At 53.2% G+C, this 11,230-nt stretch overlaps 1 protein-coding gene across 1 annotated transcript; it reads right to left on the bottom strand.

Annotated features, from left to right (window-relative positions):
- Positions 1-4,413: 4,413 nt before the first annotated feature.
- Positions 4,414-5,463, bottom strand: LOC311165881 (olfactory receptor 14J1-like; the record flags this gene model as incomplete). The annotated part of the gene is made up of 1 exon (XM_084227375.1): positions 4,414-5,463. The coding sequence occupies one exon, from the start codon at positions 5,461-5,463 to the stop codon at positions 4,414-4,416; it is 1,050 nt and encodes a 349-aa protein (XP_084083501.1).
- Between the last annotated feature and the right edge of the window lie 5,767 nt (positions 5,464-11,230).

Below are 11,230 nucleotides of genomic sequence, written 5' to 3'. Positions count from 1 at the left end.
AAGATCTTTGAAATTTTTCTTCATAACTGGACTAGGAAAACTTTAATGACCCTCTCAGGGCTTTGGTGTTGTTTACATCAGACTCAGTCCCTGAGAGGGTGTTCAAAAAACTTTTCAGAAACTCAAATTTAAACTTGGACTCAAAAGTTTCTTGAAGTTTTAATGGGTCCCAATGTGGGAAACAACTGAGAAAGTGTCCCCAGGTTCCAGTTAGAGCAGAACACTGGAGGCAGTGATGACAGCTGGGGACAAACAAGGCAAAGGTGTCTCTGGTGCTGAGCAAAGCTGGATGTGTTTCAGGAATGCAAAGGGCCAAGGCCTGGGCCCCAGCCCCTGGCCAGGCAGATCCTGTCCCTCCCTCCTTGCTCAGGGCTCTTCCCGGGATGGGCACTGCCATGTGGGGATGTGCAATGGCAAGGGCAGGAGCATGGGGCGGCCCCTGCCAGGCTGCTGAGCAGGGACAAGGAGGCAATGAGGCCCCAGGCCTGCAAGGGTCACTTGTCTCCTGCTCCTGCCTCAGGCCCAGGCCCAGCAGCCATGGCCAAAGTGCTGCAGGAGTTGGCTCTGTCAGGGCCTTGCAGCTGCTGCACATGCCTGTGCCCTGTGCAGCCCAGGCTGTCCTACGGTGTCCCTGCCCTGCGCCTCTGTCCCTGCAGGCTGTTGTCATGCCCCAGCTGCCCCACCTGGCTGGCCCCGTCCTTTTCTGACAGCTCTGCCTCCTGCCTGCCTCTGCCTGCCCACACAAAGCCTTGTGCTGATACCAAAAGGGTTCATTCTATTTTTACCCTGCCTGTGAACTTTCAGCGCAGGAACAACATGTGTGGCACCATGTAACCAAGGGACCATTGTGACACTACAGGGGCCCATGGAACTAAGGATTCATGGGACATGCTCTATCCAACCTGGTCTTGAAAACCTCCAGAGGTGAGGAGTCTGTAGCCTCTCTGGGTAACCTATGCCAGGGCCTCACCACCCTCACTGGGAAGAATTTCTTCCCAATATTCCATCTAAACCTGCCCTCCTTCACTTCATGGCCATTCCCCCTTGTCCTGTCCCTCCAGGCCTTTGTCCAAAGCCCCTTCAGGTACTGATATGTGCTCTAATGTCTCCCTGGAGCCTTCTCATGCCCGGGCGGAACAGCTCCAGCTCTCTCAGCCTGGCTCCAGAGCAGTGGAGTTCCAGCCCTGCAAATGTCCATTGGGACACTGCAGGACTTCATGTGTTGGAGATCAAGGCTGGAGGAGGGAAAGGCAGGGCTGCTGTGGGATGGGGAGGGAGATTTAGTTCCCGCAGACATTGATGTGAGGCTTAGGAAGTCTTTCAGAGAAGAGAAGCTTCCCAAGCCTCAAAGGACAGGATGTTACCACGTGAAAAACCACGTCCCCCTGGTGAGTACACACAATGCTTGTTCTTCAAAACTCTTTGGCCCATGGAACTGCACAATGCCCACTGTGTAAGAAGGAGGATTACAAAGCGACCACCTCCAGTTATACCAACTTTTAACAGTTCCCCAGGCAGTCAGGGGTGACTCTGGCCTCACCAAGCACCAGGGACCACCAAAGTGACATCCAGGACAGAAGAACACCTCTGTGAAGGGGAGGAAAAATATGTTAATGATTTCAGGGAAATGATGATCATGTGTATGTTTATTCTGTGACAGTCACTGAATATGTATGTAAAATACAGTCTGTAAGCAGGAACTTTCTTGTACTCGTCATGCACAGCTTTGGGAAGAGCTATTCCCCTTTGTGCATCTGGCTGAATAAAGAATGCTGCTTCTTACTTCTCCCTTGGTGTCAAGCAGTTTCTTTTATTTTTTTCCAATTTCAGGAAGCAGTGTCACAATGGCCCCTCACTTCCATGATGCCCCATAGTGTCACAATGGCCCCTTGGTTCCATAAGGCCGCAAAGTGACACAATGGCCCCTTGGTTCCAGGAGACCCTGTAGTGTCATAAAGATCTCCTTGACTCTGCAGTGTCGCAATTGGACTCCTGGTTCCCTGAGACACTAAAGTGTCATGATGGATCCTTGTTTCCATAAGGTCTCACTGTGTCACAGTATTCTCATCAGTTCAGTCAGGCCCCACAGTGTCCCAATGCTCTTCTTGGCTCTGCAGTTTTAAAATGGCCCTTGGTTCCATCAGGCCCTGCAGTGCTGCACTGGGTCTTGGTTATACAAGACCCCAGAGTGCCACAATGATCCCCCCTTGCTTTCTGAAGTCCCTGAAGTGCCACAATGGCCCCTTGGTTCCTTGAGGCCCCACAATGTCACAATGGGCCACTTGGTTCCATTGGCCTCCCCTGTGTCACAACAGTTCCTTAAATCCATGAGCCCTTGCAGTGCTACAATGCTCTCCTTGGTTCCATGAGGCCCTGAAGTGTCACAATGGCCCCTTGGTTCCACAGCATCACAAAGGACATTTGGTTCCGTGAGGCCCATTGGTGGCACAAGGCATTCCAGGGCTCCATGGGGCCCCTCAGTGTAGCAATGGTCTCCTTGGTTCTGCAGTGTTAAAATGGCTACTTGGTTCCTTGAGGCCCCAAAGTGTCACAATGCTCTCCTTGGTTCCATTGGGCCCCACAGTATCACCATGGACGTTTGGTTCTGTGGGACGCCACGTGTCACAATGCTCTCCTTGTTTTCCCCGTGCCACAATGCTTTCCTTGGTTCCATGGGACTCTGCTATGTCACAATGGCCCCTTGTTTCCATGAGGCAGTGGCTGTGTGGCCCCTTTGTGGCCCTGTGCTGGCCCAGCCATGGTGGCACAGCCCCTGTGTAGGCCCAGCCCAGGCCAGGAGCATTGCGTCTGGGAGCGGCCCCTGTGCCATGATGCCCACAGCAGCCTTGGTGCTTTGTGCCCCATGGCCTCCCTGCTGGGCAGCCTCTGCCAGCTCCTGCAGAGCCCGTGGCACCTGTGGGCCTGCACAGACAGCCCTGCCCTGGGCTCTGCCAGCCTCTGGGCCAGCAGAGAGGCTGGCCAGGGCTGGCCATGGCCGGGAACAGGCCTTGAGCCCCACAGGAGGATGGAGCTGGGCCACAGCCAAACTCAGCCCAGGGCAAAGCTGGACTCAGCACCAGGTCTTCCAAGAGCTGGGGACTGAGGCAGGTGGTGACAAATGTCCTGGGCCCCCTCCCTGCTCTGTCCATTCTACCAAGGGCACAGAGCAGCCTCCTCTCTGGGGCATTTGCCTGTTTTCAATGCCTTGCACAGGTGCTGGCCCTGCCCCATAAGGCCTGTCCTGAGTCCTGCCCCTGCACGCTCAGCCAGGCTGAGATGGACACTGATGGTTTCTGGGCCAGGCTCTATGAGCCCAGCCCACCTCCCTGCAAGCTCTCCCAGCTGCCCTGAGCTCTGGGCAGCACCAAGGGCCTCTCCCCAGCCCAGCCCAGCCAGCTCCGGCCCCACTGCTCTGTTCAGGCCAGACTGCTCTGGGCACTGGCCCCACGGCCTCAGCCCCTGGCAAGGGCACAGCAGCAACTGCAGCTGCCACAGGACTCAGCCCCACCATGGGGGAACATGCCTGGCCAAGGCACAAGGAGGCTCCCTGGGTGCCCTGCTCTCCTCTGCAGGAGATCCTGAGAGCTCTGCAGCCCCTGCTGCCATCCCATCTGCCCAGGGCAGCACAAGAGCCCCGGCCTTGGGGCCCTCAAGAGCTGCTCCTGTTCCAGGCCCAGGGCCCATCCCAAAGCTGGGGTAGCCACAAAGCTGTGCCCATTTCTGTTCATTCCTGCTGTAATAAGGACAGTACAAAATTTTTTACAAAGTGGTTGCATATTCATTTATTTCACCTAAATACAATGTGAGACTCCCTGCTTACACAATGTCTCTGGGTCACACAAGAGGGGTTAATTAAGTTGAAAGGGGTAGATAATAGCATTTCTTTTAATATAGCAGTATCAGAAGCAGAAAAAATAAAAATATGCTTAAGGGCAGACTTGGCCTCTCATGATATGCACTGAGAGCTGCTGACAGAGGAAAGCAGGCCTTCTTTGGCTTCTTCTGGTGGGTTACCTCTGCTGGAGCCCATATGCCTACCAAGCTGCTTTAGCACTCCCCTCCTTGGCTGGACAGGGGAGAGAAAATTACTTGGGAGAGACAAATCGTAGATTGAGATAAGGCAGTTTTCTGTAACAAATGAAGAAGTATTTACAAGCACCAGTAACGAGGAAAAAAACCCCAATATTTTATTCTCTACTTCCCATCAGCAAGTGATGTTCAGCCACTTCCCAGGAAGCAAGACTTCAGAAGGTGGAGTGGTTGATCAGGAAGGCAAACACTGTAAATAGGAAATGGCCGCTATTCCTCCTCCTTCCTTAGCTTTTATACCAGAACTAGTGCCATACAGTCTAGTATATCCCTTTGGTTAATTTGGGTCACTGGCCTGGTGTCCCTTCCCAGGATCTGACCCACTCACAGCCCCTTGATGGAGGGAGAATGCTGAGACTCAGCAGGAGCCAAATCCGGGGTGTGTTTCCAGCTCCTTTGTGGCTCCCAATGCAAAGCACTGTGAGGGCTGTTATGGGACAATGAAAAGCCTGAAAAGCATCCAGTCACAGCTTTCCTGAGAGATTCCTTGAGCTCCTGGTTCCTCAGGCTGTAGATGAGGGGGTTCAGGGCTGGAGGAACCACTGAGTACAGAACTGACACGGCCAGATCCAGGGATGGGGAAGAAATGGAGGAGGGCTTCAGGTAGGCAAATGTGTCAGTGCTGAGGAACAGGGAGATCACGGCCAGGTGAGGGAGGCAAGTGGAAAACGCTTTGTGCCGTCCCTGCTCACAGGGGATCCTCAGCACAGCCCTGAAGATCTGCACATAGGAGAAAACAATGAATATAAAACAACCAAAAGCTAAACAGAAAGTGACCACAAGAAGCCCAAGTTCCCTTAAGCTGGAGTGTGAGCAGGAGAGCTTGAGGATGTGTGGGATTTCACAGAAGAACTGGCCCAGAGCATTGCCATGGCACAGGGGCAGGGAAAATGTATTGGCCGTGTGCATGAGAGCATTGAGAAAGCCACTGGCCCAGGCAGCTGCTGCCATGTGGGCACAAGCTCTGCTGCCCAGGAGGGTCCCATAGTGCAGGGGTTTGCAGATGGACACGTAGCGGTCGTAGCACATGACAGTGAGAAATGCAAATTCTGATGCAATGAAAAAGGCAAAGAAAAACACCTGAGCAGCACATCCTGAGTAGGAGATGTCCCTGGTGTCCCAGAGGGAATTGTGCATGGCTTTGGGGACAGTGGTGCAGATGGAGCCCAGGTCGCTGAGGGCCAGGTTGAGCAGAAAGAAAAACATGGGGTTGTGTAGGTGCTTGCTGCAGGCTACGGTGCTGATGATGAGGCCATTGCCCAGGAGGGCAGCCAGGGAGATGGCCAGCAAGAGGCAGAAGTGCAGGAGCTGCAGCTGCCGTGTGTCTGCCAATGCCAGCAGGAGGAAGCGGCTGATGGAGCTGCTGTTGGACATTTGCTGTGCCTTGGCATGGATATCTGTAGAATAAGTAGTTATGGTTTACTTCAGTTTCTGGAGAATTTCAACTATCCCAGCACAGGGTTACTTTCCCCCCACTGCCTGCCCAGGGCTTTGCTGCATGGATCTGGCCCTGCCAGCAGCTCCTTCCCTGTGCCCAGGGCTGGGCCCTGCCTGTGCTGCAAGAGTCCAGCTCAGCCCTGGGGGCTCAGCTCTGCCCTACAGACCCCTCCCAACTCAGGCACTACCCAGGGACAGCTCTGGCCCTGCAGGCTCTGATGGCAATGTTAGAGCAATCCTGAGGAGGCTGGAAAAGCGATGCTGTTGCTGCCTTAACAGGCCCCTGTGCTGATTTCTTTCACTGCCTGGTGTATTCAGGTCTGAGGGGAGATTTTGATTTTTCTCAACCCAAAGTGAGACATCTGTGACACTATCTGTGTGACAATATCTGTGTGCAATTTCCCAGCCAGGCATCCCAGAGATGTAGTTTTAAAAAGCAGGATTTTTCTCTTTTATGCAGGTTCTGCTTTTCTGAGCTTACCACTTAGTTTGCTAGGAAATATCCTAGGGAAAAATGCTGAGAGCAGTCCTTAATAATGCAGCATCCTCACCACACAAGGAGAATATGTCCAAGGCTTACCAGCTCTTTCCTTCCACCCAGATCTTGTCCCCAAGTGCTGGGAGGAGCTCCCAGGATTGATGGAGAGCTGTCCCTGGCAGGCAGCGGAGTCCCTGCCCCAGCACAGCACCCTGGGCTGCAGGACCCTGCTCTGCAGGACAGCCCAGGGCCCCTGCCTGCTCTGCACAAGAGATAATCAGAAAATGTACTCACAGATTCTGTAGGCATTGGGATGTTCCAGCTTTAGGAGATGGCTCCAGGAGCTGCAGCTGCCTTGTCTTGCAGCCAGAGGTTGCAGTGCCAAGGTCTGGCAGTGATTCTCCCCCAGTCACTTCTCAGCATCCTCCCAGCCCTGACAGATTGAAGTTCTCTGTGCGTCTGTGCTGTGCCCAGGGTGGCTGCAGGCAGTGACCCAGCCCTGCTGGGCTGGGAGAGGAGCTGCTCCTCAGGAGAAATGTCTCTTTGAAGCTTTTCTTGGTTTGCCATGAGCTGCCTCTGCGCCAGGAGCCCAGCCCAGCTCGGCAGGCCAGAAACAGCACAAGGGCCTTAATGACCCTCTCAGGGATTTTGTGTTGTTTACATCAGACTCAGTCCCTGAGAGTGTGTTCAGAAAACTTCTCAAGAACTCAAACTTAAATTAAAACACTGAAGTTTCTTGAAGTTTGAATAGGTCCCACTGAGGGACACAACTGAGAAAGTGTCCCCAGGTTCCAGTTAGAGCAGAACACTGGAGGCAGTGATGACAGCTGGGGACAAACAAGGCAAAGGTGTCTCTGGTGCTGAGCAAAGCTGGATGTGCTTCAGGAGTGCAAAGGGCCAAGGCCTGAGCCCCAGCCCCTGGCCAGGCAGATCCTGTCCCTCCCTCCTTGCTCAGGGCTCTTCCCAGGATGGGCACTGCCATGTGGGGATGTGCAATGCCAAGGGCAGGAGCATGGGGCGGCCCCTGCCAGGCTGCTGAGCAGGGACAAGGAGGCAATGAGGCCCCAGGCCTGCAAGGGTCACTTGTCTCCTGCTCCTGCCTCAGGCCCAGGCCCAGCAGCCATGGCCAAAGTGCTGCAGGAGTTGGCTCTGTCAGGGCCTTGCAGCTGCTGCACATGCCTGTGCCCTGTGCAGCCCAGGCTGTCCTACGGTGTCCCTGCCCTGCGCCTCTGTCCCTGCAGGCTGTTGTCATGCCCCAGCTGCCCCACCTGGCTGGCCCCGTCCTTTTCTGACAGCTCTGCCTCCTGCCTGCCTCTGCCTGCCCACACAAAGCCTTGGGCTGATACCAAAAGGGTTCATTCCATTTTTACCCTGCCTGTGATCTTTGAGCACAGGAGCCAGGCTAAATTCACATTTAGTGACCGTATAGAAGGAACATGCTGGAAGAACTAAATGTCTATGAAAGTTTAGGAATTATTTCATGTTGGACCTCAGACCAGAATAAATTATGCACTCTTAAACACTAAATTAGTTTTAAGGAGCCTTATTCTGATATTTTGGGCATCTGGTGACAGTGGGACCTCACAGAACCAAGGAGTCACCTTTGACACTTTGGAACCCCATGGAACAAAGGGTCCATTGCGATGCAGTGGAATCCCATGGAACCAAAAGTCCATTGTATCAGAGCAAGGCCTCGTGGAACCAAGGAGACCATTGCTGACAGTGTGGAAGCTCATGGAGCCATGGGGTCATTGTGACAGTGGAGTGTTGCTGGGAACCAATGGTCCATTGGGACCCTGCAGACCCTTCTGGAATCAAGGGGATCATGGTATGCTCTGGAACCTCATGGAACAAAGGATCCATGGTGACATTGCAGTGCTCAGAACATTGTTGACAGTGTGAAAGCTCCTGGAAGCAAAAGTCCATGGTGACCCAGAAAGGCCTCCTGGAACCTTGTGGCTCTGTAGGGCTTCCCAGAACCAAGGAGACCATTTGGACACTGTAAGGCATCATTGAACCAACTGCCACTGTGACACAGCAGGGCCACATGGAGTCAAGGGGCCACTGAGACACTGAGGAACCCCATGGAACCAAAGGTCCATTGTTCCACTGTGGGGCCCTGTGGAACTAACGGGACCATGGTGACACCATGATGCTCCATGGAACCAAGGGGCCTTTCTGATTCTGCTTTGCCTCATGGAGCCAAGGGGCCACTGAGACACTGCAGGGCTTGGTGGAACTAAGGCAGCCTTGTGACACTGCGGGGCCCTTGGAACCAAGGGTGCATTGGGAGATTGCAGGACATCATGGAACCATGGGGACCATTATGGCCCTTCAGAACCCATTGGAACCGAGGGGCCATTGTGACACTGCTGGGCCTTGTGGAATCAAGGGACCACAGTGACCCTGTGGGGCTCCATGGGACAAAAGGGCCATTCTAACATTGTGCAACCAAGGAGACCATTGCTTTGCTATGGGACATCATGGAACCAAGGATCCATTGTGCCAAAGCAAGGCCTCATGGAACCATGGAGACCATTATGACACGTGGCCTCATGGAACCAAGGGCACGGTCGTGACACAGTGGGGCTCTGAGGGACCAAGGGGCCATTCTTATAGTGCAAAACCAAGGAGAGCATTGTGACACAATGGGGCATCACAGTACCACAGGTCCATTGGGACATGTGGCTGTGTGAAACCATGGAGGCCATTTTTACTCTTTGAGGCCTTGTGAAACAAAAAGGCCATTGTGGCACTTTGTGTCCCCATGGAACCAAGGAGTCCATTGTGACACTATGAGGCTTTGTTGGGCTAAAGGGCAGTTGTGACACTGTGTGGTGCCATGGAACCAAGGGACCACTGTGACACTACAGGGCCCCATGGAACTAAGGATTCATGGGACATTGTGGGACTCATGGAACCAAAGGTCCATTGTGACATTGTGGGGCCTCATGGAACTAAGGGGGGACAATTGTGATTCTGTGGGGCCCAAAGGAAGCAAGGGGCCTGTGTGACACAGCTGGGCCTCATGCAGCCAGGGGGCCACTGTGATCCTGAGGAGCCCAAAAGAACCCCGGGGCCATTTTGACACTCTGCAGCTGTGGAGACCCTGAGAGGCATTCCCTGGGCTAGGGAGACACAAAAAGCTTCTCTCAGAAGCTGTTTGACCCCATTGGCTCCCTCCCCTTGTTCTATGTCCCTCAGCCTCTCCCTCCCCATTCCCCCATTGGCCCCCCATCTTTGTACTGCCCCAACGCCACTGATCCCCCCTACCACTGGAGATACAGAAACCTGGACTGCCCCCAGGAGTCCTGCCTTGTGACCATGAACATCTCACTGCACGGCTGAATTAAACATCTGTGGATACCATGCAAAGGCCCTTTTTGCTTCCCTACCTGGGGCTGACACTACAGAAACTCATGGAACCAAGGGGCCATGGTGACACAGCAGGGCCACATGGAACCCAGGAGAGCAGTGACATTTAGGGACCTCATGGAACCAGGGTCCATTATGACACTGCAGAAACAAGGAGACCATTGTTGGTGCTATGGAAGCTCAGAGAACTAAGCAGCCACTGTGACACTCCAGGGCCTCACTGAACCAGGCAGACCATTGTGACACCACAGATCCTCATGGCACTAAGGGTTTATTGTGACACAGCAGGGGCCCATGGAGCCAATTGCCCATTGTGACAATGTGGATCTGAGGAGACCATGGTGACACCATGGAAGCTCATGGAACCATGGGTCCATTGTGGCACAGCAAGGCCTCATGGAACCAAAGCGACGATTGTGACATCATGGAACCTTGTGGAACCAAGGGTCCATTGTTATGGTCCAGAACCAAGCAGACCATTGTGACATCATGGAACCTCATGAAATCAAGTGTCAATTGTCACAGTCCAGAACCTGACTGGGCCGGCTGTTTTTTGTCTCTGCCCAGACAAGGGCAAGATGGGTTCGCCCCCCAGGCTTCGCAGGACGAGGCTGGACTCTCAGGTTCGGTCTTCAAGGTTGTTTATTATTTCTTATCTACAAGTTTTTCTTACTGCCGGGGTCTGACCAGCAAGGCAGCCAAAGGCACTCTGACCGCTTTTTATAACAAAGACTACGTAAACTATATTTATCTTTTGTCCCCAATACTTATCATTTTAATTTCTAAGTGTACCTTCACTAAGAACCTATCAAAAATATCTACGTCACACAGAAAATGGAAGACATGAAGAAGGAAGAAGAGCCATGTGGCCCCAACTCCCTCCATCTTGTTTTTTCAACCACCCTGTACCAAAATCTTAAAATCTGTGCTTTGACCTGTAATTGTGCTATTTCTATATCCTTTAAACACCAGTGATTCTCATATCCCCATATACAGGTGGTACATCTCTCGAAGGGTCAAAGTTGAGCCACCAGGTACTTTTGGCAACATTCCAAGGCTCCCGAGCCCCCCAAGGGTTCTCTCGGTAGCTCTGGACGTCAGGAGAGGTGCGCTGAGTTCCCACAAGAAGGTTCCATGAAGCCCCACTGTATAACAATGGAATCTTGGTCCCGTGAGGTTCTGTACTGTCACAGTGGTCTCCTTGGTTCTGGAGCATAACAATGGACCCTTGGTTCCATGAGGTTCCATGATGTCACCATGGTCTCCTTGGTTCCACGAGGCCTTGCTGTGTCACAATGGACCCATGGTTCCATGAGGTTCCATGGTGTCACCATGGTCTCTTCAGATCCACATTGCCACAATGGACAATTGGCTCCATAGGCCCCTGCTGTGTCACAATAAACCCTTAGTGCCATGAGGATCTGTGGTGTCACAATGTTCTGCCTGGTTCAGTGAGGCCCTGGAGTGTCACAGTGGCTGCTTGGTTCCGTGAGCTTCCATAGCATCAACAATGGTCTCCTTGTTTCTGCAGTGTCATAATGGACCCTGGTTCCATGAGGTCCCTAAATGTCACTGCTCTCCTGGGTTCCATGTGGCCCTGCTGTGTCACCATGGCCCCTTGGTTCCATGAGTTTCTGTAGTGTCAGCCCCAGGTAGGGAAGCAAAAAGGGCCTTTGCATGGTATCCACAGATGTTTAATTCAGCCGTGCAGTGAGATGTTCATGGTCACAAGGCAGGACTCCTGGGGGCAGTCCAGGTTTCTGTATCTCCAGTGGTAGGGGGGATCAGTGGCGTTGGGGCAGTACAAAGATGGGGGGCCAATGGGGGAATGGGGAGGGAGAGGCTGAGGGA

This window comes from Fringilla coelebs (genome assembly GCF_963513975.1).
Source record: "Fringilla coelebs genome assembly, contig: SCAFFOLD_30, whole genome shotgun sequence".
NCBI classification, from domain to species: domain Eukaryota; kingdom Metazoa; phylum Chordata; class Aves; order Passeriformes; family Fringillidae; genus Fringilla; species Fringilla coelebs.
The sequence above is the reverse complement of the archived record's forward strand: the minus strand, read 5'-3'. Positions and strand labels throughout refer to the sequence as shown.